The 27,258-nt window shown below is 41.7% G+C and overlaps 3 protein-coding genes across 5 annotated transcripts; 2 read left to right on the top strand and 1 right to left on the bottom strand.

Annotated features, from left to right (window-relative positions):
• Window positions 1–658: 658 nt before the first annotated feature.
• c2cd3 (C2 domain containing 3 centriole elongation regulator) lies at window positions 659–17,291 on the top strand. Its single transcript, XM_070906082.1, has 33 exons — window positions 659–710; window positions 1,667–1,936; window positions 2,024–2,181; window positions 2,698–2,876; window positions 2,972–3,117; window positions 3,207–3,339; window positions 3,423–3,569; window positions 3,659–3,806; window positions 3,892–4,001; window positions 4,313–4,516; window positions 4,614–4,729; window positions 4,820–4,938; window positions 5,343–5,474; window positions 5,565–6,014; window positions 6,128–6,279; window positions 6,779–7,022; window positions 7,309–7,492; window positions 7,591–7,774; window positions 7,893–8,065; window positions 8,155–8,290; window positions 9,066–9,334; window positions 9,772–9,852; window positions 9,935–10,543; window positions 10,627–10,971; window positions 11,066–11,204; window positions 11,317–11,381; window positions 11,469–11,674; window positions 11,787–11,917; window positions 12,025–12,156; window positions 12,242–12,432; window positions 13,285–14,047; window positions 14,976–15,072; window positions 17,036–17,291. The coding sequence occupies exons 1-33, from the start codon at window positions 659–661 to the stop codon at window positions 17,171–17,173; spliced, it is 6,603 nt and encodes a 2,200-aa protein (XP_070762183.1). The 3' UTR covers window positions 17,174–17,291.
• Window positions 17,292–18,174: 883 nt separating this feature from the next.
• LOC139284943 (dicarboxylate carrier UCP2-like) lies at window positions 18,175–22,311 on the top strand. Of its 3 annotated transcripts, XM_070905328.1 has the most exons (6): window positions 18,175–18,300; window positions 18,749–18,956; window positions 19,952–20,155; window positions 20,736–20,837; window positions 20,925–21,105; window positions 21,190–22,311. In XM_070905328.1, the coding sequence occupies exons 1-6, from the start codon at window positions 18,175–18,177 to the stop codon at window positions 21,302–21,304; spliced, it is 936 nt and encodes a 311-aa protein (XP_070761429.1). In that variant the 3' UTR covers window positions 21,305–22,311. The 3 variants fall into 3 exon arrangements, with proteins under 3 accessions (XP_070761429.1, XP_070761430.1, XP_070761431.1); XM_070905329.1 differs by lacking the exon at window positions 20,736–20,837; XM_070905330.1 differs by lacking the exon at window positions 19,952–20,155.
• A 1,800-nt stretch (window positions 22,312–24,111) lies between these two features.
• LOC139284871 (vacuolar protein sorting-associated protein 37D-like) lies at window positions 24,112–25,985 on the bottom strand. The gene is made up of 4 exons (XM_070905207.1): window positions 25,884–25,985; window positions 25,544–25,715; window positions 25,373–25,446; window positions 24,112–24,710 (listed from the first exon to the last, which is right to left on the bottom strand). Exons 1-4 carry the CDS (start codon window positions 25,983–25,985, stop codon window positions 24,255–24,257), a joined length of 804 nt encoding a protein of 267 aa, XP_070761308.1. The 3' UTR covers window positions 24,112–24,254.
• Between the last annotated feature and the right edge of the window lie 1,273 nt (window positions 25,986–27,258).

A 27,258-nucleotide genomic window follows, 5' to 3' on the forward strand; every position in this document is an offset into this window, starting at 1 on the left:
CTGGTTGGGGCTTTTATTTTTTACTATATATACTGCTGGGTAGCTTGTGAATTTCACCAAGGGATCAATAGAGGCTTATCTTTATCCATAATAATACATCATAATTTATTATCATAGTTTATTTTATTTTTCATTTTTAATCTGAATCTACAAAGTAACTAGTAACCAAAGGTATCAAGTGAATGTAGTGGAGTGAAAAGTACAATATTTCCCTCTGAAATGGAGTAGTCGTATAAAGTAGCATAAAATGGAAATATTCAAGCCAAGTACCTCAAAATTGTATTTAAGAACAGTGCTTGAGTAAATGTACTTAGTTTCTTCCACCGCTGTGGTCGTTCAATGTGTATAAACTATTCGAATCTCTGCAGAAACATGATCTTTGAACGCCACAACAATAAAACTCAATTTCCCAGAATACCACAGTGACAAGCAGCGGCAGCGGAAGCGGGACGTTTGGATTTTGTTGCTCGGAAACAGTATTGCGCGCTGCCGTTTGTATATGTGTATATGTGTATATGTGTGTGTGGGTGTGTGTCAGCTCTGTTAAACGGATTATAAGTTAGTTAGCTGGAGTGTGATTAAACATCATGCCTGCTAACGGTTCGGCCGCTGCTTTGGCCAGGCTATCATTCACCATCTATATTTACTGAGCTGAGGGATGAAGAGCAGAAAACAGAGATCCGGCAAAGCTGGGAGCAGCAAAAAGAAAGGTAAACTGTTGTTAGCTTAGCTACCTGCTAGCAATATAGCTAAGTTAGTTCAGTAGCTGTTAGCCTCAGCTGTCAGTCTCACATCAGCCTCGTATGTTAGCTTACCAGCCATTATGTTAAGTTGATAATTTCTCGGTTTGTGTCGTTCTTTTTGCATGTGTTGTCAATGTGCCACATAATGGAAATGTGTCTCTTAATATATTGCTGTGTAGTCGGAAACTACCCGGTATTAGCTGCAAGTTACCGAGATAAGATGGCATTGCTGGTTAACTAAAGATTGATTTCCAAAACAGATTGCAGTAGGTTAACTTACACCCCAAGTTTCACACTATTAGCTTCGTCATGTCACTTTTATCTTTTATCAAACTGTTACACATAATACTTAGGTAAAGTCCTGTGCCAACAAAGTAGCTTCAGTTTCAAACACTCCTGGGTTAATGCGTTATTGTCAATAATATCATACCTGTTTGAGTCATTGATTTGTAAATGGAAAATTGCAACAGGGATGAGCACAGAAATATATTGTGGGTATTTCTTGTAAGCAGTGTGATGCATTTCTGCACATCTGTGGCTGTGAACAGTAGAGCCGGGTGATATGGCTGAAATTATTACAATATCAACAAGGATATTTTCAGATATCAGTTACAATATAGTAAATGTTTGCAAAATCACATGTAAAAGAATGAAGTTGATCGTCCAAACACCTCATATGTGTAAAACAGAGGCTCTTGCTTTGTCAGTTCTGCAGAAAGTCAATAAACGATAATATTGAACTATAGCACAGCTTTAGTAAACAGTACAGTATATGACTGTTATACCAGCCAACATCGAGCTAAAACCTGCAGCAAATACCACTCTTACCTGTTCCATTATATGGTGACCTTTGATGTTAGTATTTACATTGTTTGCATTGTATGTGTCTCTTCATTGCTGCAATCAAAAACAACTCTTTGCAGTCCCCAGCGATGTGTCCCCTTCCACCAGCCTCCCTCCTCTGGTTGAGGGCCAGCTAAGATGTTTCCTGCGGGTGACGGTAAGCCGGATATTATGGACAGTTCAAAAGCCTCCGTCTGCAACATCCGTCAGGCTGCGCTGGTGGGGAGAGTCGTCCAATGGGACGCACTTCCTTCCGAGAGATGGATCACAGCCATCACAGAAGACCATCAAGACCACAGCTCGCTTCCCCATCCGCTGTGGGCCAAAGCAGTTCACCTCATATCTTACAGGTAACTAAGAGGCTTTTGATATGTGTGAGTTTGCTACGCTGCTAACATATGTTTAAAATCAACCACTAACCTGTCGTTGATGAACAGATATGGGCTCTCTGGTGCTGGAGGTTCTGACAAAACCTGATCATTTGCCGATCGCACGGGCTCAGGTTGCGGGCATCTCTCATCTCTCTCTGTCACACCCCATTGGTGGATTTTACACCCTTGTATCTCCGACATCTGAGAAGCTGGGAGAGTTACAGGTGAGGGGAAACTTGAATTCACATTTACCTGCCGACTGCATTTGTGTAATAGCATCGGTGAGTGATGTTTGGTATACTGACTGTATGACTACCGCATAGCTTAGGATCTCTGTAGTGAACAGTTACATTTCCCCTTATGGCAAGTACGAGACCTGTTGAAGTGCCTTTAGGCAAAACAATGAATCCCTGTCAACTGCAGGGTTGCTGTTTTGTAGCTAAATGTGACCTTACTGTGCAAATATCACAAGTAATATTTAAAGGCATGAAAACCTAAAACATTGTATATACTACACCTTTCAAAACCTCATAAACCTATTAAAGTGTTTATGAATTGAAGTGTTAAAGGGCCGTTCAATTATAGCATTGACAAACAAACCCTTGAAACCCCCATGGGTAGTTATTTGGATAGCAAACCTTTATTGAACACCCTTTAAAATGTTCAAGGTGTTATAATTTTGTACCTGCAGTAGTAAATGACACCAACGCTCATAGGAATTTATTCTTTTATCCCCTCAGGTTTCCCTTAATTTAGAGCCTCTGACAGAAGCCTATGACAGCAGCAGCTCAGGTCCCGTCACAGATATCAGCATTGAAGGGCCGCAAGTCACCACACTGACAGTGCCCTCGCAGCCTAGATCGCTCTCAGCTGGCAGCGGGAAAGAATCAGCTGGGAGCAGCAATGGAAACACACCGAGGTTTGAAGTCGTTGCTGTCTTGTTGTTGGTATTCGTAGTAAGCTTAACTCTGAGCCTAATAATCATACTGTATATGTTGCTGTCATTTTTTTCAGAGGGAAAGACCACTTATATTTCCAAAATGCCCAGAAAGACAAGGAAGAGTCACTGGAGAATCAGATGCCGAGAACAAACAGTCAAACGGCTGTGAACCCTTCAAGTCAGGAGCCTGGTGGCCAAACAACCAATGATATTCTCTCAGGTTGGTTGTAGCATGACAACACATCTGATCAGTCAACGCACAAGTTTGACTGTTTCTGAACAAATGCCTTACATTTTTTCTCATCTCAGTTATTCTAGAGCGCGGAAACAAGCTTAGAAATGCTATGGTGGTGTCAGCTTTGAAATGTGACATGGATTCTGCCTCGGCTCTGAAAGACACCCCTCTGCCTCTCCCAAAGGATAACATCCTGCCACCTTCCAAGTTAGTCTTTGTTAAAAAAAAAAACAATGTTTTCTATCACCTTATAATGCACAGTCTATAATACTTTATTCCTGTGTCTGTAGGCCCTTCCCTTCTCCCTCTGGGATGTTTCTTCAAAATATTCTTCATGCTGATTCAACTCTTAAGCACTCTGATGATGTTGCTGTTGACTGCAGCTTAGACTGTCCTGCTGACATGGATAACAGAGCTGTGGATCTGCTTCTCGGCAGGTACCTGTCTGCACATTTACTTCTAAAGTTGACAGAAAAATGTAAGCCGTTTTTTCCACAAGATTTTATTTTTTATTTTTTCCTTAAAGCTTAAACACATCTCCTCTGCCTCTCTGGGATGGAGAAGGTTCCTACCCTGAATCCCTGTCTGGCCATAGCAGTGTGTGTGGGGATAGTGAGCTCAATGATCCGCAGTATGATCAGAGCTTACTGGAAATTTTGTTCTACAAAGCTCCTGTAAGTAGACGATTTTCTGATTAATGTTTTATGTGTGTGTATCAGTGCCAGTTTACTTGTTTTTCATTCCTGTCTTGTCTTTCAGATGTCTGATGTCAGACCAAATGACGCTGAGGGGGAGGGTCAAGGAACAGTGTCCTTGAGTAAAAATCAACCAAAACAGCTGGCACAGTCTGGACCCAAGATTAGTGGAAGGTAAGGGCCTTTCCATGTACCATTAGCCATGCTGCTTGGACAGTTAACAGTAAAAAGCTCCTTTTGGAAGATCGGGAGGGGGGTGGATGTCATCCAATTGTTTTTATCCCTCCACCTTCAAATGAAGAACATTATGACAGTTTGAGCTTTAAAATCTATATAGATAAACCATAGCATTATATGGAATACACACAAGGTACAAGGATTGCATATAGCACAGACAAAACATACAGTAGAGAATAGACTAGATATGAACATACCACTTTTGTACATTTAAGACAGTTAATCACCATGTTTTTGACTGTGTCCAGTCCCAGTTCAGAGCCTCAGCGGTCTGCAGATGCTGGTGGTTTTGCTCCTGGCCTGAGTGCAGAGCAGTTGGCTTTGCTGAGTTTGATCCGACTGGCGAGAGTGACCGTCGACTCCCTGACCGTACCTACAGGCAGTACAACCACCACACCCAGGAAGACCTCGAGTAAAGGGAGACCTCCTCGACCATTAACTGGCAAGAAGTGGTAGGCAAAACATTTGACATTATTTTAATCTAATTTTAAAATAACCTTCTCATTACGAGTAAGAAAAGCCTGTGACATCTCCTTTTTTTCTCATTAGCACTTATTTTATCGAGTACGTGTTCCCAGTGGCTTCCACTCCTAGTCGACATGATCGTGGTAAAGGAGGAGATGGGGAGGTGACCAGAGCTGTTGCTAGTAAAGTCACAGGAGGAGGTATGACCTGCTATATTCATATTTTATGAAAAACAGTCTTTGGTTCGGCTGTGTGACTGTGTCTGACATCCACTCTTCTGTGTTTTTTAGCAGTGAAGTTCCTTCAGCACTCTGTGTTTCCTGTCCACTTCAGTACAGCAACAGTTAAACAATGGTGGGGAACTGATCTGATTTTCAAGATTTACTCGCGAAAGAGCAACCAAAAGAAAGTAAGGACAGAATATTTCTCATTTGATTGGGTAAAATCAGTAATATTTGTTGGTTTAAGAGTGAGTGACCTGAACCTGACCTGAAAGGTTTTTCTGGCAATAATAAATTCTAATGTTCATCCGTTTGCACAGCGCAATTCTGATGGTTTTGAATGGATATTTATGATGTTTTATATTTCAAGGGTGTATTATATTTTTAGCACACGGTATGTCATATTTAGCACCATTAAAAAAAGATAAGGTAACTGTTTTATGAAATAGAACTTCCATATAAAACAAATGAAATTGACTTCCTCCTTCTAATAAATACCTGGAAATACAAATAGACATTCATTAAAACTCTTCACTTTAAAGTACTTAAAGGAATAAAGAGCTGGTGATGACCTTGGCTTCACTTGTTGCAGCCTGTTCCCATCGGTAAGGCGGTTCACCCTATGCGCTGTCTGCTGCAGAGCAAGCAGCTGAGTCAGTCCGTCATCTTACCTGTACAGAGCGTGGAGGGAAACAGTGAAACACAGGAGATTGGACCTCTCAAGGTAATATTCTGTTTTACCCAGGAATTAATGTCTGCAGGCCTGATATTTGTTACCCAAGTGACTGTCAGTCAGTGACTCTTTTTCTTTCAGGTATCACTAGAACTTGCTACAGACAACAAAGATTTCTCCTCTGAAAGAAGTAAAAGCAAGCTGGCTTGGAGAGACAAATCGCCTTCACAAACTGCTCCCAGGCCACAGATAGAGACCAGCTCTCAACATGTTGACGTTGGCAGGACGGAGTTACCAGCTGGCTCTTTTGAAGGTTCCAGGCTGAATGTATGGAGTCCTCAGAAACCCTCAAGAGAACCCCCTTACTCTCCCGGCCTCCACTCATCTCCTCATAAATCATGGCAGCAGGTGGAGGAGGTCCCTGAGGTCCTGCTGCACGCCTTACTCATGGTGCCAGATGGAAAGAACTTCAACTGTGGGCCCATGCAGGCTCCAAACGTGTACTTGAACTGTAAACTCTTTTGGTGCGATGAGATGGCGCGATCTGTCATCAGCTGGGGAAAGGCAAATCCTTCTTTCAACTTTGTTCAGGTTAGCCCCAGAGATCAAGTCTTATAATCATATCTAAAATTTTAACATAGCTACAAACAGTGCAACTTTCTCCTGCAGTACATTGTTCATACTTTCTCCATCCTTTGTCTCAGGTGACTCCTGTGGCCTTAACAGCGAAGCTTCTGGAGCGGATGAAGAATAACATGATAGTAATCGAGGTGTGGCAAAGGACAGGAAGCTCAGGGCAGGATCGACTCCTCGGCCTCGTAAAATTACCTCTCCACCAGTTCTACATGTCATTTAGGCAAGTTGCGGAAAACATTTTTTGCCTGAATTAGGAGTGAATTGACTCAGACTGTGAATGATTCAAAAAATTGGCAAGTGCTATTGGTAGCTGTTATGGTGAAATTAGAGGTTAGTCAATGAATCTGTTATTTGTTAGACAGAAAATTCTTAAATGTGAACATTTGTTGGTTTTCTAAATCCTCTATGATGGTAAATTGAATGTCTTTGGGTTTTGATTTTTTTGGGGTTTGAATTTTCTGACATTTTATAGACCCAATGATGAATCAATTAATCTAGAAAAGCAGATTCATTGATAATAATTATTATTATTAGTTGCAGCTCTAGAAATTCCAAACACAGCCGTGATATCTGAGTTCAGAGCAGACAAAAGGCTAGGAAACTTTATGGGGATCATTTACATCCTCTTTTATTTAACCTGCCCTCTAGGAGGCGCTGTGGTGCACCTGTCACAGTGAGGCTGCATGTGAGACCAGTAGTTCTTTTTTTTTCCCCTCCAGGGATCCAAAGATAGCCCACCTTCTTCTCCAGGCGCAGTACCCTGTTTTAGGGGTAGACTGCTACATGCCAGTCATCGATGTGTTCTCAGGTCGTTGTAAAGGGAACCTCAGGGTTGTTTTGGCTCTGGGCCAATCAGAGCAGATAGTTGCCCTCCAGCGGACGAGGGATGAAGAATACGACTCTTTGTCTCATCTTATGAGACCAGTTCATCTGCTTGATCACCAGCCACATTTACAAACAAAGGTCAGTGTTAATGTTTTGTGTGTGTGTTCTTGTCAAACAGATAATTGCAGGTAGACAGCACCTTCCAAGGCTTTTACCAGAAGATTTTTAGTGAAGCACAATCAAGCATGTTTGCCTGTTATGGGTTATTTATACTAAATAGTCATGAAAATATTAACTACCTAAATCAAGAATCTCTCTTCTCATACAAATGTCCTCTGAAAAGGTTCAGACTCAATGGCATGAACAAGGATCCACACTGACTGTGTCCCTTTGACCTCCTTTCACCATTGTGTTTCTCCATCAGGCAATCGCAGCACACGAGGAAACTATGAGAGAGCATCTGTTTGTGATAAGAGTGGAGAAGGTTAATGGGGTGACACCTCTGCAGTCCACAGTGTGGGGTGAGGCTGACTGCTACGTCCAATACAGTTTCCCCTGTCAGGAGGGTGACCCTGCTGCAAAAGTGGACCAGAACCTCATCGAGAGTAGTAAGGCCATTTTAGTGTATAAAACCTTCAACATAAGAATTTCCCAAGAAGTCTTTCCTCCCTCTGTGTCACTCTGACCCGCATCTCATCTCCAACAGGCGTGAACCTGAAGCTGTTTCGTACGACCACAACTCTCTGTGTCCCTGACCCGGTGTTTGGCCACACTGAGACTCATGTGCTTCTGGCTCCTGAAGGAGTGCCTGTTCAGAGGCTGCTGCTCAGCTCTCTTTCTCGTCAAGGCCAAAGCAGTGGAAGGGGAGTCCAGTTTGAAGTGTGGTGCAGGTTTGTGCTCTCAGCAATTGTTGCTATCTTGTACATGAAAGAAAGTAAAGACCATTACTTTGTGTATGAATATACATCAATGCCCGGTTTCATATAAGGGGTTTTTATGTCTCTGCAGATATTATTATCCAAATGTTCGAGACCAGCTTGTGGCCAAAGGGATGCTGCCGTTGTCCAAACTGTGTGCCATGGTCACCATGCAGAGACCGCATCCTAATGAGGCTCAAATGTTCTCCCTGCCCCTTATTCCCAGGACGGACAGTCCCACAGGACACCAGCCTCAGCCCTCAGGTACACAGACACACAGAGTATTGGCAATATATTACTGCACCACCCATTTAGTATCTTGCATGATCTGACTGATCTGTTGTGTTTCTTAGGCCTGCTGGATGTGTGCATTCGATACAAGCATCGACCAGTGAGACCTGAAGGGCAGACTGGTAAAGGAGCTGCCTCTCGTGTTGTGACACTCGTGGTTCAAGTGCACAGAGCATCAGGTCTGCAGGCCGCTGCAAGGTACATCACCACCACTGTCCTCTTGTTGGCTTTATGTGTTTTCATTCAGTTGATGTTTTAGTCAACAGAGTTTAAACAATCAGGGGTTCAGTAACTGTAGGTTTTTGGAACATTGGCTATGTAGATAGATAATTTTGCAGATCATTTTTGTTTGTTATTAAAAAGGAAATGAAATGAAAAATGCATTGTTGCAGTTGAACAACTATGCAATTAGTATATTAAGTACTTAAAAATAGCTTCACCTCAACCAGCTACAACATTAAAATAATGTTTACATGTTAATGCAACAGCAATATATTACGTATCACATAAGAGTATGAAAGGGGCCATTCTGCATAATGAGGACTTTTACTTTTGATACCTCAACTTAAAACTTCATCTTTGAAAACTGTGTTTGCTTTGGTAAATGTGTGTGAAACTGTTACTAGTTGTGGGGAAGTTCTGGGTTTGAATGCTTTTTTTTGATATGTGAATTGCAGTTCAGGCTGAAATACGGCATTAGTTGCCCTTTAAGATGGAGGTATCAGGTCATGCCATATAGCCATCAGCCTTAATGTAGTTTATGTTTTGTTTGCCGAGTTAGAGCTGTATTCCTGACACTTCTGCCACCAGCCTAATTACAATGATAGAGACATTGCTGTTTAGTTTTTCAACTGTACATTTTGAGATAAACAAATGAAATGACATTCAGCATATTATACATTATTACACATATTAATAGACGCTGCCCCATTGTCTTCAGTTTGCTTTGTGCTTCTGCCTTTTCTTTTTTCAGGCTTGTATCTGAACAGGATGAGAGATTCAGCTACTTTGCCGGTGTGGGAGTGAATGCATACGTCACAGTCCAGCTCTCCTTCTTGCCCGAGAGTGAGAGGAGGAGCACCCGTGTAGCTGCCAGGACCTTCTGCCCAGACTTCGACCACCACATGGAGGTGTCCTGCGACCTGCTGGTTCAGAGGAGCAGTGGAGAAACCTGCAGCCTGGCTGAGCAGCTGGAGGAGGCGTCTGCTGTCTTCACTGTCTGGAATAGAGACAATCGCAAAGGTTTAAGAAAGCTTATTTCCTTTTATTTACCACAATTACATATCAATAAAAATGTTAAGAATGTGTATATTATAATGTTATTTCTTTACCTAATAACACTCTAGATGCAAGTGATATATATATATATTTTTTTTTTTTAACCGGCAGTGGTCCTGCTTTTATCTGGCTTATCCTTGAATAAAAATATGTCCAGGGTACATTCAAATTAACACTAAATTAGTCCTCATAATTAATTTGTGTGCCGAGCTGCTACAAGTAGTACATAAGGTGAATAAGTTTTAGCTTTTGGCATCTGGACATCATGTTGTTCCACAATTAATTTTTTAGTTTGTTCAAGAAATTCTTATATATAGAAGCATTATTTCTGCAAGTGTTTTAATGTTAGTCCAAAATATCTCTGTGTAGGTAACTAATTAGTTTTGTGCCGTTTGTTGCAGCAGTGCTCACTCATAAGCCTAAAGATGTGATGTTGGGCACAGTGAAAATACCACTGGCTGATCTCATCCATAAAAGAACAGGTATGCTGCACTCTTAGTGATCAAAGCAAATTGATTTTCTGATGAACACACAGTCATTGTGTTTCTTTTTCCAAACATAAAGGTATTTCCGGCTGGTTCGGAGTTTATATACCTCAGGAAACAAGTTCCTCTCAGCACCAGCACGCCTTGGTCGGGGGGCTCGAGATCTCCATCAACTTCGGCCACCACTCGGACAGGGAGAGAGTCGTAAAAGCGGCTCAGGGTGTGGGCTGGGAAATAACCCAGAATGAAATGCAAGATGCTGAAGAAGCCTGGGGAGACGGCATGAGAAAAATGTCTTTGACTTTTTCGATGCCAAGAGCGTGGATACCTGTCCTATGCTTGCTTCTGCCCGGCCACAGTGAGCTTCAGCGTTCCACCTACTGCTACTTCAGGTACAGGTTCTACGACCAGGATGCCTTCTGCTCCCAGATGAAACACCCCGCTGTTGAGGAGGGTGGGGAAGAAGGTCAGGCCACGGTGGCTTTCCAGGGGAGTAGAACTGTGGAGCTGAGGAGCACTCAGCCCTTGATGTGGTATCTTCGAGAGGAGAGGCTGGAGGTTCAGGTGTGGGTTGCCTTTAAAAAAGACAAAGCCCAAAGGCCCCGAGACACGGACCGACTGGTGGGTTCAGCATTTGTCGATCTGTCCTCTCTTGCAAAGACACCCGAGCAGAAGCTTACTCTCAGTGGTAAGAAATTATTCATTGTGTTATAATTAAACTGATTATTATTGGCTGTATATGAGTGTCATCACAGTGTTGTGGTTTTACAGGAGTGTATCCGCTGTTCCGACGCTCAGCAGCAGATCTACAAGGGGCTGCTCTCAGGGTGCACATCACCCTGACAGCAGGCTTTGTCCCTGTGGAGGTATCTGTTGGAGTTGACACCCAGGTGGACTCGGACAGCCAGGGGGAGCTCTTATCAGAAGAGATGGAAGCAGCGGATGGAGCCCCCTCGCCAACTACACCCAAAAACTCACGTACGCAAAGCAGACACAAGAATGAATGCTCCAGAACGACTCCAGACATCACATCTGTGCAGCACACAGAAATGAACATGGATGAATCTTTCCCTGTGACGGTTGCAGTGGACCGAGCGATGCACCTGAATCTGAAAGGTGAGCTCCTGACCTGAAATCTTTTTTCCTCCGCCTTTTTTTTTTTTTTACATACAGCACATTAATAATGATGTGTGTGTTGTGTCTCTGGCAGGCTGTCCTCTAGCAGAGCGCAGTGAAGGATCACCATGCTGCTGTGTTTCATACGTCACTGCCGACTCAGCTGAACCAGCGTCCACAGCCGTCATAGCCAACACTGACTCCCCTGTGTGGGACCATCAGCATGAGTGCAGGTCCAGTTATATCACAAACATTAACTTAAATCTCTGAGGATATCTATAACACGCTGAAACAGTTCTTATCACTTGTGAAATATCAGGCCGATGATTTGTTTAAAATTTTCAGGCTTTCGAAGCAACTACTGGTTGATCCACAACAATCTCTCGTGTTCAAAGTCTGGCACAAAGGAGGTACAGGAAGCAGTTTCACTTCACGACGTGTATTACATTAATGTGTTTGATATATTGATGCACTCTTGGGTTGTTTTACTTCCATAGAAATGGAGAGGGTGCTTGGATTTGCATCTGTAGACCTGTCCCCCTTACTGAGTGGGTTCCAGTCAGTGTGTGGTTGGTACAACATCACAGACTTCAGTGGTCAGTGTCACGGCCAGCTCAAAGTGTCCATCACTCCACTAAAGGGGGTCCAAGACCTACGAGGACAGAGAAAAACTGTGAATGAAGAAGCTGCCAAAAACTCATCGGTGAGAGAAAGTATTCACACATACAGTATGCCTTTCATAATTTATATATATTTTTTAAACATATTACATTTTTTTACAGACTAATAACGGTAAATGTGTGTTTGATTATCAGGCTTTATTCCCGGGACTTCCTCTCAGCTACCATACCACAGCCACATATAGCAGCTTCCCCTCTCACATCACCCGATACCCCGAGCAGAAGATCTCGTCACCTGACCACACAGACAAGCTGTTCTCTGAAAGGTTTGTAGAACGAAACTCACACGTTTTTATATACTCATTATTTACAACATATTTCCACATGCTGCTGTCTACCGTTGTATTTATTCATCATCTTTACAACTGTTCAGGTCCAGTGAGAGTGACCGCCATTTTGAGCACATGGACAAAGTTCGTCTTTACCATCAGAGTCTGCAGGAGCAAACAGCAGCTCACTCTGTCTGTAGCAGTCCCTCCAGCTCCTTCCTATTTTCAGCACTCAGGTATCATTCCTCAGACAGACAGTCCCACATCATTGCTTTGTTGCTCTTTTTTTTTTGACCACGACCACAACTTTTTGTTTTACAGGAAAAAACTAAGTGAGCTCGACAACATCCAGAGATACTTCAGCCGTAAGCTTTCAACTCCCACATTTCCGCCCATGAGCGAGCAGGCCTGTCCCACCAAGCCTGAGGAACAGAGGGGCACAGAGACGGACACATGTCCACTTTTTATTAGGTCCAACCAGTTAGTTGGAGAAGTCAACAATATCATCAGCGGTGAGCTCTTTCCCATGCTAAAGGGGTTCCACTTCATGGGTCTGAAAATAACATCCAACAAGCAGCAAACCGCAACATTTTTCCATCAGTAGTCTTTAGCGAATACATCATTTTAGCGTTTAAAAGATGATACAGGTGATGGTACATTTCTTTTAAAAATGTCCTGTAGTCTCTTTACCATTTAAAGATCATTCTTGGCAGGTAAGCTTTGTTCTAGTTTACCCAACCCTGGCAGCTGACCCAGAGTTCATTGCAGACACAGTCTACTGTGTAGCTTGCACACTTTAACCATAAATGGAGGCATAACTGCACCTTCCGACTTCTGCAATGCATCTGAAGAAGGGCAGGTGGTGCTGAAATGTCAACTAAGGGAATAAAGTCAACGCTGCATTGCTGGGACTGTAGAAGTGACTTTATTATTTATATCAAGTTAGTATACGGTACTTTGGGGCTGCAACTAACAATTATTTTAATTATCAATTCATCTGCAGAATATTATCTCGATTAATCAATGTATTGTTTTATCTATAAAATGTCGGAAAATTGTGAAAAATGTCACATATTATTTTGTGTTGATTGACTAATCAATTAATCCACTAATTGTTGCAGCTGTACAGTACTTGTTAGATCCTTGCTGTCAATTTATAAATTATGGACACTGACAATGTTGGTTTATGATAACGATAACGTCACAAACACCAGTGTTTACCAACACTTGGAGCAGTTCTTAAAAAGTATGACTTTGAGTGCTGGAAGAAAAGAACACACCTAATGATAACTGACAACCAAAGACAGCATAACGAAACAATAAGCCTGATCTTCTCTTCTCTCCTCACTGTCGTCTCCACCCAGGTCTTCGAGGACACCCCTTGGAAACTATTGTCTCAAACACACAGAGCAGCTCATCAACTTCCCCTGTTGCAGACAACAACCCTCAAACTATCCCTGAGAGTTTCTGCAGTCCACGCAGAGCTTCAAATTCTTCGCCAGATGATGTGTCTCGCCTGCTCTCACCTCTGCCGAAGATGTCTGAAGACCGCACAGACTCTGAGCCTGAGGAACAAAAGGACAGACGAGACTGCGACGTTGCCACGTCCGAGGATGAAAACGAAGAAGGAACGGATGAAGGTGAAGATGGGACAGGTTGCAGACGGGACGAGGAAGCTGATGACGATGATGAAGAGGAAGATTACGAGGAGTTTGTGGTGAAGCCGAGGCCCCTGAATGAGGTGACCTCTTTAACAGACAAAACCAGTCCTTGGACCAGCATTCTGTCAGACCCTGACCTGGTTTCTCTGGAGAGCTTGGAGGCACCAGATGAGCCGGACCTGAGCCAAGACGAGAACGAGAAGCGGCAGATGGTAAATCTGCCAACTTCTGACTGGAGTGGGAAACACAAACGTGTCAGACGAGAGGAAAGTTTTAATGGGTCAGCAGGAGACGCTTCAGACACAGACAGAGATGATGAAAGGACACTACAAGCTTTAGATGAGAGACAAGCCAACAGTTCCAACGAGGGGTCAGGTGACGAAGCTTCGTCACCCACCACACAGCACGCCACAGATACCCATGATGCTTCTTGCTCCCCGGACATTCAAGACACTCCACTCCAACCGTATCCTTGATCTGTATCTTTCAGGCAATCAGATTAGTCTTTGCTGTTATCATTTGCTTTAAACGGCCGTGTGAGATCAAAGATTCATGACAAAAATAGTTAATCGAGTGAATGATCCTTTTAGAGCATCCCTTGGGTTTATTGCAGGACTGTTTGGACTGAGTTAGCTGGTTGTAACTTATAAACTGACACCTGAGTGTACAAGAGAGTGATATATCTGTTTAATGTTAGTATTTTCAGTAAAATATAAATGAACTTGGGTTGAGCTCTAATTGGGTTACTTTGAGCTTTTGCCGTCTTCAATTAATGAAATTAAAGTTAGAGGTTATGAGTGCTTTTCATCGCTGGTGTGAGAAAGAATAACATGGCGTGACAAGGATGATGCATTCTTAGTCTCCAGCTGATTGGATAGATATATGCTGCAGGCAGCAGCCCTCTGTCGCTGGTCTCACTGGTTCTTCATGTAATGTAGACAGAATTTGAGTTGTGCCGCGAATGCATATGAAGTCAATGGAAAGCATTGAGGCAAAGCCGCGTTCCCGTGAGTTGGAAATGTTTCAACTTGAGCGAAGAATTTACACACATCTCTGTGCTTCATTAATCTACTTCATTAATGTACAGAGACGAGAGAGACTGGAGGGAAAAGACAGAAAGAAGCAGTGTTTCTGCCGAGTTCTGAATTCAGTCAGAGGCTGAGAACACACACGCAGACACACTCCCATGAGGTTACATACAGTCCGTTTACAGCTAACGTCCGTACAAGAATAAACGCACACTGCACAAACACACACCAGTCTTTGCTTGTCACATGTTAGATGAGTTTTAAAATCTTTATACCAGCTTCCTCACGAATCTTTGATCTTAACTGGCCTGTAAGATCCCATCCTACTGTATTTATTTGTTTGTTTTTTTAACATTGCACATTAAGCTCGGTCCCTAATTTCTTCCTGCCCTCTCACCAACTGGAGGCATCTATGAGAGTCATACGTTTAGCTCCTTCTTTCTCCCAGTCGACCAGTGACCCGGTGAGTATTTGTCACCAGCTCCACTCCTGACCTTCACACTCACTCGCTCTCTCCCCACCCTTTATGTTTCACTCCCCTCTCACTGAGTGCCTGAATATCTTTTTATTACCTACACTCCTATTGGAAGAATTTACTACTTGTTCCCACTTTAAGACATTAAACAAACTAGAATTCATAGTCATTTGACGTCAGGACCCAACTGCCGTGCAAAAGTAGGGTGTTAATAATAGATCACTTCACATGACACACGCTGAACAAAGACCAGTCAAGGAGAGTGACACTGTGTACCAAGTTCAGAGTAATTTAACTGTCATTTGTGCAGCATTAACAATTTGAGGTCCGCCCATCATTATATAATCTGACATGTACATATTTCAAATAGAGACTGTACATACTGTTATAGGATCATGAGTGCATCTTGCGTTGTCGTCCATTTTTTACACTTTCATCTATCTGCCCTCACTCAGTCTCTGCTGCAGTTATTAATGTATGTATAATATATTTCTGCCCTGTTGTGTGCAGAGCCTTTAGCTAAAAGACTTGACAAAGTAGTTTGAACAGCCTTAAGATCAAAAGAATAATGTTTGTTTGTATCCCATCCGTCACCTTCACTGCGCTCTATTCTATGCTGTGATGTAACCAAAGGTCCGCTGGCCGGTGGCTGTTTTTTATTGCAAGAACAAAACGCTCCCCTCTGCCCTGAGTGTTAACCCCATCCTTAACAGCCAGCGCTCATTCATCTGTGCCGACCAAAGATTGCTGCACAATAAAACCAGAAATGTTAAACTTCATAAGGACGTTAGTGTATTGAATTAAATGACACAATACAAACATATAAAATAACTTTAGGTCCAAACAATATTCTGTATGCAAAAATAAAATTGTACACAAGTACACAGAGCACCGTAAATAAGATTCTACTCTGTTCTTATAAACAGCAACTAAGATTATTTAAATTCTGCTGAAATCTTACTCCGATCTTGTGAGTCTGAGGATGTAACAGTACATGTCTTTCATTCTGTGTGCCACATGTGCACAGATGTTCTTCATGTAATGTACAGTGGCTTCGGAAAGTATCGGACACCTTTACTTTAACTTTTTCGCTTTTTTTGTTTGATAATTAGTTCTACACACAATAACCCATAATGACAAAGTGAAAATGTGTTTTTAGATTATTATTTATTTAAAATCAAAAACTGAAATCCTCCATTAACATAAGGATTTAAACTATTTGCCATGGTACTCAGAACTGAACTCAGGCGCCTCAAACTTGTGGTCAACTAGTGGTCTTGGTTTGGAGTTGCCATGATTGCAAAACATTAGATTTCGTCATTGTTGCATCATTAAAATTTCTAGGAACTATGTCAACTAACTCTGTACTTCATAGTAAATATCAGCATACAGAAAGAGACTTTGTGGTATCGTTAAAAAAAGAGGTATTAATTGTTGATATTCTGCATAACTGAGGAAGCACGTTAATATTATATCACACACGTATTTTTTAGAGTGTCAAACAGTTCAGCTGGGTGACTCCAGTCAGTGATAGAGATGGAAAAGTATTTCTGCATGTTCATGGATCCAGTTTCAAGGAGGGTGTGGAGATAACAGACGCACACGTAGGTGCTTGAGTTTGAGGTGCAGGAAGGACCTTTTTAAAGAACCGGTTCAAGCTACGTGTCACTCTTTGCTAATCTCTAGATTGTACTCTTTGTACTACAAACGAACGCAGGACGAGCCTGTTTAACAGTCTGCTCATTAACATGAACGTTAACCAAAGAGAGGCTTGCTCTGTTTGAGTGGTGGCTTGTGTGACCACCCGCCTCAAACGCAATAAATAGTTTTGAGCCATGCCTTGTTTTGTTTATACTTTTCAAGTCCTGTTTATTAAATACAATAGAAAATAGGATCGTTTTATTGCTGCAGCACTCACACTGCAGGTGTGTTTTTGTTTTGATCGTTTCAGGGACGAAGGTCTCCACTTCACAGCAGTCCAAGTCTCAGAGGTCCTCGACAGTGTCCCGACATGTCGCCGTCATCCATGAAGAAAGAGACTGAAAGAATAGCAAAAATATTTGCAGCTCACTTTGACAACAATCAGTAGCACGTGGTGGTTTTGTTTGTTGAACATGAACGATCACATTTGTACTGCTCAATGAAAAGATCATGTAAATTAAATGTAACATTTTGTGTTTATATAAATAAATATTAACTGTTTTCAACACCAGATGCCTTTTTATGTGTTTTGTATTATGATTTTTGTCCTGGCTGTTTGGACCTGTGCTTCATTGGCTGTTGCACACTTCTGTCTTAAGGCCAGGTAGCTCAAAAATGCAGAAGGGCAGAAAACACCCACGAGTACACAGACTACAACTGCGGCTCGTGTATTTCCTCCAACAGCCACGAGGGGCAACAATGAGCTCATTCCACCTTAAAACAAAGTTCAACCTGTTAAAAACTAACACGACCACAAACAAAGCATTCATTAATCAAATGGGTGTTGCACCTGATGACAGTATGACTGGCGATTGTGTTTTTTTAATGCACGTGAATCACGAGCCAAGAAAAGACTTATTGGTCAAAGGTTACTATGGTAACTAGAGAGGCTGTTGGCATTCCAGAGGCGTGGAGCAAGTTTGTAGTGTGTCTGGTTTTGCACGCGGGGCGGTGCAGCTGCAGCTGCCTTTAAAAGAGCCAGCAGCTGTGCGGGAGAGGTCGCAGTCAGTCTGGCAGCTCGTGTAGCTGATATTAAGGTTGGGTGTTTGCGGTGCTGTGCGGTTCTTTGAGGAAACCCGCTGTTTGTGTGTGTGTGTGTGTGTGTTTTGTTTTGTTTTTAAATTTAAAGTGGCATGATAGTTTGGAGTTTTTTTGTGGCTGATGGCACAACAAGAGGACTTTGCGATCAAAAGACAAACTTTTCGATACCTGAGACTTGACGTTGGCTGCAGCAGCTGGATCTGTCATGAAGAGACAGAACGATTAGCTCGCTCTAATATTTAACGTAACTAGGATATGATCCTTTAATGCGGACACAGGAGCTGCTTTGTCTGTTTTCTGATTTACGGGCTTTGGCGTTGTTGATCCTGTGAGCTGTCATCATTCATCATGGCCGGTGGAAAAACTGCGGATCTGGCCCCAACGGTCGCTGTCAAGATCTTTTCAGCTGGGGCAGCTGGCTGTGTGGCCGACCTGGTCACTTTCCCCCTGGACACAGCCAAAGTCAGACTGCAGGTGAGGAGCTACTGTACATAAAGTCAGTGGTAGGATACTCTGAAATACTGAGGTCATTAAATCCCCCAAGCAATCCCCTCATGATATTTGTGACTATACCTAATATTATTTTAATTATGTTTTCTGTAAATTTCATCTTCAGTCTAAATGCTGTCAAAGCACTTTACACAATGCAAGGATATAATTCTGCATCAATATTAAATTTCAGTTTATTTTTTGGCTTTAAAACAAATGTAGGAATATTGGCTCTGCACATCAGAATCAGCCTTGAAAAAGTCACCATGTGTAGTTTATGTGGACGCCTGGAAACAAGACATGTTCTCGGTGTGGTATCTACACATTTTTCTTCTTTTCTTCTCTTCAGACTGTTGAGAAACTCAGTCCACGTTTCAAAACGTCATCAGTGACCTGTGAAGGAATTAACACATTTTGTTGTTTGCCGCTTTAGATTCAAGGTGAATCCAGGCTGTCGTTGGAGGGCCAGAAGGCGAAGTACAGAGGTGTGTTTGGCACCCTGTTCACCATGGTGAAGACTGAGGGCCCGAGGAGCCTCTACAGTGGACTGGTGGCAGGGCTGCAGAGGCAGATGAGCTTTGCCTCCATCCGCATCGGCCTGTATGACTCCATGAAGCAGTTCTACACCATGGGGTCAGACAGTATGTGCCAGAATGTTTCAGATCATTACTAGGGGTGCAGCTAACATTTATTTGATCATTCATTGACTAATTGATTAATAAACTAATCGTTGCAGCTCTAATCATTACTTATTCTGACCTGCAGTTAGAAACACAAGACAAAATAACAGCTTGGATTTCAGGTTTTTTGGAGATGCCTGAGTCTGGGTCATCACTGTATCTTGAATATAATCAAAACAATTTAAATAAAAATAAATCTGTTCTTTAAAGAGAAACATCGACTTGCTCCAACAACAACCAGTTAGGAGGAATTATACTGAGCTAATGAAGGAGAGCTGAGACTGTTCAAATGCTACCCCCAAATAAAATATTGTTTACATTGTTGGATAAATAAATGAACACAGATCATAAAACTATTTAAGTGCTTAGAAAGCCTGACGATTGAGCGAGCTGCGTTCTCTGAACTGGTTTTACAGAAAACTAGCTCCAGGATGTAGAGCTCAGGGCAGATTCCTCTTTCAGGGAGCAGATCTGTGTTTATTACCTGCCCCCCCTCCATCACTGCAACAACATTAACCTGAAGGTTTTTCAGCCCGAGAGGCTTTTCTGCAGACCAGGTTTCCGTCCTCATCCAGTGCAGATAACTAGTTGAACCAGTCTGAAAGTTAACAATCAGAGTGGTTTCCTGAAGTAAACAATGAGTTTGTGTCCCGCTGCAGTCTTACACCTGGTTGTTTAATAATGCAAATGCTTAAAATGAAGCTTTCAGAATTGAGGGAAATCTTTTTATGCATCATGTTGTTATTGCTTGCCAGTAAAATTGTTCATTGACTGTCATAAAAAGCAGATAAAGCCTAACGGCCAATTTTCTACTTTTGCCTCTACTTAATTCCATTCGTTAATCACTGTCATGATTATCAAAACTGCACCCCTGCTCACTCTCTAATAACTGTGTTAACTTGCATCAGAGGTGTCAGAGGAAAACAAGTGTCTCATATGCATTGCTTGTGTCACAGATGCGGGAATCGGGACTCGGCTGCTGGCGGGCTGCACCACAGGGGCGATGGCTGTGGCCCTCGCTCAGCCCACTGATGTGGTGAAAGTCAGGTTCCAGGCTCAGGTCCGCCTGCCTGAGAGTGGCTCTGTGAAGAGGTACAGCAGCACCATCGATGCCTACAAGACCATTGCCAGGGTCGAGGGCGTCAAAGGGCTCTGGAAAGGTAAATGATACATTAATTTGTAATGTTACTGCACAGCAGGTGTTACTGTTGCAAAGTCAGTGATAATCTCTAAATGGGAAGCAGCGCTGTAGTGATCTTTAAGTAAGTTACAGAAATTAAGCCATGACGTACTTGACTTTACATATTATATGTATATATTATATATGTATATTATATGTTGAATAATATCCGTTCTTAAAGGGGAACTTCCGGAGCACTACTACATATGTAAAAAAGTTGTATACATTTTTTTTGTGGCTAAATTGCTAAAAAGGGATAAATTGGTCGGTTAGGACTACAAGTTTGAAAATAAAAGAAATCTCGGAGCATGGAGTTGAAAAGAAGTGAGCTTACCAGACCTCTGCAGCGCGCTCCTCATTTCTGCTTGATGCTCGCAGCTCCAGGATACATTAGCTGCTGCTAGCATAACACGCCAGAATCTCCGACCCAACTGTCGGCAGTTAGAGTTGCATTGTGGGTAATGTAGTCTCCAGGTTTTGACAAGAAATAAGAATGCGTTTTTTTAAATGTCCTGGAGTGTTTCAAACTTCTTGTTTACAATGTTGAACTATGTTTTCAGGTTGTTTGCCAAATATAACTCGTAATGCCATCGTAAACTGCTCCGAGCTGGTGACCTATGACATCATCAAAGAGCTCATCCTGAAGTACGACCTGATGACAGGCAAGTGCAAACACTTCACACTGAGGCAACATGGTCTTGTTTGTGGCCCTTTTCTAATAACTAAAGCAAACGTTTTGTTTCCTACAGACAACATGCCGTGTCACTTCACAGCAGCCTTCGCAGCAGGTTTCTGCACCACCATTGTAGCGTCTCCGGTGGATGTGGTAAAAACCCGCTACATGAATTCAGTGCCCGGGCAGTACAGCGGTGCCATTAACTGCGCCTTAACCATGCTGATGAAAGAGGGACCCACAGCTTTCTATAAGGGGTATGCAGTGTGGTTATCAAAAGCTAGCATGTCACAATCACTAACACAGAAGTTAATTGTATGTATGTCTCGTTCTTTTTATAGATTCATGCCATCGTTTCTTCGCCTGGGTTCCTGGAACATTGTGATGTTTGTGAGCTACGAGCAGATCAAAAGAGCTGTGAAAAGTTGTCAGCAGTCCTGGGAGGCTCCGCTCTGACATGTCTGACTGCTGGTTTGGAGCCAGAGTCGTGTTATTGGTGTGGCAAAGCCAGGACAGCACGTGCTTCAGAGAGATGGTGTTGTCTATGGCTGCTGCTCGTCCGGACCTGTTCCTCCTCAGGGATGAAACTGCATGTGAGTCTTGTTAAAGAGGCAGAACTCAAAAAGAAAAAACGGCAGGGATGATTCATGTGGAATTTTATGCTGACTTGCGCACAAAAGGAGAAGACATTTTGACATGTCACTGTAAGAAATGAATGGTGGCTGAATTCCATTTTGCTGCTTCAGTTTCAGGGTCCTGGTATTGAACAGTTATTAGTAACACGTGTGCTTTTCCTATTATGATGAGTCAAAATGTCTGCTGAGGAGTTATTTACAATGCTGTCTTCAAGCACAATAACTTATTGGTTTTCTAGATTGTCTTGTTGTTGTTGGGTTTTGTATTTCATGTCTGTTTTCAGGTGAAACTTTACTGTTTTTATAATCATGTCTTCCACATGATTTTTTTTTTCGGAATTAGGGTTGCAATTAGCGTTTATTAATTATTATTATTAATTATAGATTGATCTTCCGACCATTTTTTACAATGAATCAATTAGACTTTTGGTCTATGTAGAATAAATTGTACACAATTTCATCAAATCTCCTGTTTTGTCCAACTAACACTCCAAAAACCCCAAAATACTCTATTTACTGTCATATAAGACTGGACCTGTGGAATATTTGGTTTGATTTTGCTGATTTTCTATCAATCGACTTGTTGATTAATCAAGTTATTGGATGAGCTCCATTAAGAATATAATGTACTCCATACTGCCGAAGTGAATTTTTGGTTTGGGTTAGAAAACTGAAATGCTAAAAATGCCACAAATATATTTAATACTGTGCAATCTATGAACGTTACACATGAAATAGATATATAATATGTAATAATAAAACAGGACACTGGAACCACATCCACAAATGAAACGCAGTATGAATGGAATAAACCAAAAATATCCATCACTGGTTTTTGTCCAAGTGTCACTTTGTACCTGCTCTACTACCGGATGCTGTTATAGACACTCTACTGTATAATCCCCTTTACATGAGGCCTTTCAGATGAACAATGTGAAGATAAAACACCCTAATTCTAAAATTCTAATAGTATATCAGATACTTTCTGCTTTACAGTAAAGATGGCTTTGTTGTGGCATTTTTAATTATCATTTGGGAGCCACTTGAAATCTTAATATTACACATATTCCAGGATCTCCATCAAACAATGCAAAGTTACGGAGGTGAAAAGCACAAAACAATCAGCTGACAGACAAGAAAATTGCCCAATTTGAGTCTTGTGGGACAAAAGAGGCTGCTGACAAAGATGTAACTGAAGTCTGTGGAGTAACAAAAGCCTCTGAACATGCTCCGTCCTCTCCTGTAGTGCCAGTGAGGTTTCCCCATGGTTGAGTTAGTATGGCAAGCTGCACTGGGCCATATGGCACTCTGGCTAACCCTCATGAGTGTTTAGGCGAGTCGATTGAAGGGGGTGGGACACAAAGATATTGAACAAGTGATGAGTTTTACAGGATTAGCCTTAGCCTTTTATGAAAAGATGTGCTGGTAAATATTAGGATGAACAGGGGTAATTTAGCTTAAAGTAAATAGAGTGTTGTTCGTGGTCCTTTGCTGACCTTGGCAGGAGTCTCTGCACAGAAACAATCGGAGCTATCGAGTGTCGGTGAGCAGTTCAAGTTCACTGAACCAACAGTGTGTTTTTTCTGTATCACTCAAGGAAACACAAATGTGTTCTTACCACACATGATGGTGACACCTTTGAGCAATCAGCTGTTTAAAATGGGTGTTGTTTGTCATCTGGCAGAAACAAGTTTTGGCGTCTTGGACAAACTAATGAACATCCAGTTCAGCAAGTGGGGCTTAGTTGAGAAACTCTTTATGTACAACAAGTTCAATGAAGTTTGTGACCTCGTTAAAAAACTTAAACTCAGTTAAAGCAGCTATTGCTGATTCCATGTTGTTATCTGGTGTACTACCTCCTGCAGATAACTGACCAAATGTACACTGAAACGTGTTCTGTGCTGCAGTAAGTGACAGATATTTCTTTAATGCACTAAATGGTAATTCATTCAGTACCTGTCTCTGTGGGGTGTTTGAAGACTTGGAAATGTAGGAAATCACAAATCAGCAAGGCAACCTCAGAAAATAGGCCATAGATTACAGCGTTTCATCACAGAAATGGTGCTGGAGTGGTTTGAACTTCAGATTATTAATAATATATGACACTCAAAGGGGGAATTGTCTTTTCAGTGTTTTTGCTGTGTCCTTATTGCACCTCAGGATTTCTGTTGTAGTGGAATTTAAACGAGTATTATTTTAATATGTGTCAGTAATTTAGTAAGTATTCGAACCGTGATGATTGGACGGTTGGATTAAGGATACAACACTGAGCTCATATTTGGATAGTTTTCCTCAATCAAAGTCTCTCAGTAGGACAGTCCAAGTCAAAAGTACAAGAAAAAAGGCAGGTTTATGTAAATGTCTAAAGCTCTCAGTGTGTACTTTTTCACAACTCATTCATAAAATAGGAGACACTGTCTGACAGCTGCAAAACATTGTCTGAGCTCTATATACTGTAACATGCCACGGTGAAAAAAAAATCGATTACTTCCTCTATACTTAATATATCCAGCCATTGTCTATACCTGCCAATATAATACCTGGGTTTTGGTACCAAAACAGTACAAAGTTTGAGATATCCAAATATGTTTTTCCGCCCCTTAAATGCCAAACTTCTCTGTCCATCAGTGTTTATTTACGTTGTCTTAACACAAACAACCGTTCAAGAATTTAAATAAAAATAAAGTCTAAATCTGCAAAAGCATTTGATGCCATTTCACTTTGTTAACCTTGATCAAATGAATAACATGTATCTGAGGCTGGATTAGACTTCACTGTGGTGCTTGTTGGTGTCTCCTCTGCTGCACCTTCAGTGGCTGAAGACGGACGGGTCTTGGGGGCCATTTGGGGCCTCGTCCATGAGCTCCTGCATGCAGGGACTCATTGTAATCATGACAAAATGGTAAATGCTGTAGACACTGCGCAGCGTTTACATGGGTGCCAAAGGGCAGCAGGAATGGAGGGTGGCAGCAGGCAGGTAAGACAACAGCTGTGGTTAGACCGCAGACTGGGAGGCAGGTGTTATGGATCTGCTCAGGAGAACGCGCTGAGAAAAGCTGAGCATTGGGGTGAACCTCACTGAGCCTTTGTGTTGATTTAAGTTCTGTAATGTCCTGGAGTTTCTTCACCAGGACCAACCTGATGTGGTGGAGTTTCTGCAGGGTGAGAAAGGAATCCAAGAAATCTGCCAGCGGTGTTTTCTCCTCAGCAAACCTCTGAAACAGCAGCTGTTGGGAGACATATCTCATTATTTTCAAAAACACACACACAATGGATATTATGTTCCACCAGATTAGACCTCTCCTTTGCTTCAAAACAGCCTGAATGTTTGAGTGTGAAAAAACTAGCCTGACAAGTATTATTTGTCTGCTTATCTCTCCTGCCAACCAGCTGTTTCTCCTACGAGTCGGACATTTTGTTCTTGTTCATCACTTAAATGCTGTTTTATCCTCCAGGCCTTTTTCATGAGAGGGGTGGTGGTTTGTAAGTGGCTCACCAGAGGGTGTACGACTATATAAATATCACCTGAGAGCAGCCAGATTAACTTAAATTTAATATAATCCAATATGTGACAAACAAAACAAGTCTCTCATGAAGGAAATGCTAAGCAAACCTCTAATGTCTTTGTGCTGAGACTGGATTATGAACTCTAGTCTCATATGCACACATGTCAGTATGTAAAGTTTATTTGCAGAAGGGACACATTAGCTTGCTCGTGACCTTAGAAGGGATACTCGTGTCTTTTGGTGTGTTACAACAAGATCACTTGTTAAGCACCACCTCATTGTCTGCTGTGAATTGAAACAAATGATTAATGAGGTAACTGAATATATGCAGTACTTTAACACAGGCTGATATATGATGTATGCAAATCAAACTGATAAGTTACCTCACACTCCTCCTCTGCATGACTTATCTTCTTCAGGAGACACTGCTGGTAATAATGAGCGCTGTATTTTTCTGCTACAAAATAAAATAAATAATAGAAATGAGCAAATGTAGGAAATGGCGATGGCGTTAAAGCAGCCAGATTAAATACAGAATAGGTTTCAGAACTGACCCAGTTGTTCTTGTTTGGCCTGGATGACGCCTCTGAGTTTGTCCACTTCCTTGTACTTCATTGCAAGAAGCAACTTAGCATCTCTAAATTGAGGTTTTTGAGAGAGACCGACTTTTGCCAGTTTTTGATTTGAAAGCAGCATGTTGTCTGCTGCCCTCTGCAGCCCCTGAAACTGGAAATGACCACATATCGTTCAAGAAGCGGTGAATCCAGAGAGAGAGAGAGTTTTATTTGATAGAAGAACAAGTAATTTAATCAACGTCGTTTTAGCCTGCAATACAAGTTATTTGTATGGTTGAAATAAATATTTATTGTCTATGTCCCTCTGTCAGATAGTCACCTTGTCGCTGCACCTGATGATGTGATTGATTCTGTCTTCGTCTTGCAGCAGCTCGCGCAGATCTCTGGTCCTCAGAGCGCCAAACTGCGCCGATAGAGACATGATGACCCTGCACGCGGGATGCCCTTTGCTTCATTAAAGTTTGGTGCCTGTTTGTTCCTGACGCTTCCTGCTGGGGCGCAATGAGAGCTGTTAATGCTGCATTCACGGACTGTCGGAAAGCTATACAACCATACCCGAAATTAATGTGCTGCCACTACTGTGGTAAGTTTCATATTTCTAGTGTGTTTCCGAGGTGTGACGCCTTTAGGAAGCACGAATAGTCTGCAGCTATTTTTCTGTTACATTTGCAATCAGTAATTATCACAATTACAATGAGGTAGGTTGAGTGGAGGGATTTTTTTTTATTTATTAATGACGTTAAAATAATGTCATTGTCTGCAGCCATAGCGCTGTGACTATTCGTTGGTCTTATGTTGTATGATTTCTCCTTTACGGAGTTTAGCTTGGTCACATGTGGTTGTCTTTGTCTTGTTTATGAGGGTTTACGTATAGGCTATGAATGTTCAGAATCCCGAGGCGACTTGAAACCCTCATATATAGTTTAAAGGATTGTGGCGGTGTACCCGCAGACCTGCGCCGTTTAGAAATAAATTAAAATGGAGTGTAATTTCTTCTTAAATCGATCAATGAACATCAATATAACGACACACAAAGTCGTTTTGTATTTGATTGGAGTTAAATGAAAGTGTCAGTCTCGGTTAAGGTCACAACAGGCGCCATTTTTTACGCCTTTAAATCAACTGAGGACAGCAGGTGCAGTGGTCTTCATAATCCGACAGGGACTATAATACAACTGTTGAACAAGCCAGTCGTAACAAGAAAGAAATATACACATATATATCTACATTTGTACATGTTTAACAGTTCTATTGTAGTTCCTGTTATATATTAAAACTGATACATATATATAATTTCTTCAAAAGCTTTTTAAATGAGTGTTTCAAACAACAAAAACAAAGCAGGTATGAAGCCACTATGAGGAAAAAATACTGAAATATTTTACTGTAATCGTGGTACCTGTTTTTTTTTATATGCTATCAAAACATTTGAGTCCCTTCATGTTTCATATTTACTGACCTTTACAAATGACTTATTTCTATAGAAACCTTCAAATGTGGGTTTTACAGCTCTCAGGCATGAAGACCCATAAGCAGATTTTCAGTAGCCTTTTAATTACAACACTGGAAGCAAGAGACGACTGTTTTAAAATGGTTTGTGAAGTAAAACGTCTGCCATGCATGGTGAAATATTTAACGATAGACGAGTAATACAGAGCATACCAATTGCAATGATAGCCTATTGTAAAAAGAAC

The sequence above is a fragment of the Enoplosus armatus genome, chromosome 5, assembly GCF_043641665.1.
Source record: "Enoplosus armatus isolate fEnoArm2 chromosome 5, fEnoArm2.hap1, whole genome shotgun sequence".
Taxonomy (NCBI): Eukaryota; Metazoa; Chordata; class Actinopteri; order Centrarchiformes; family Enoplosidae; genus Enoplosus; species Enoplosus armatus.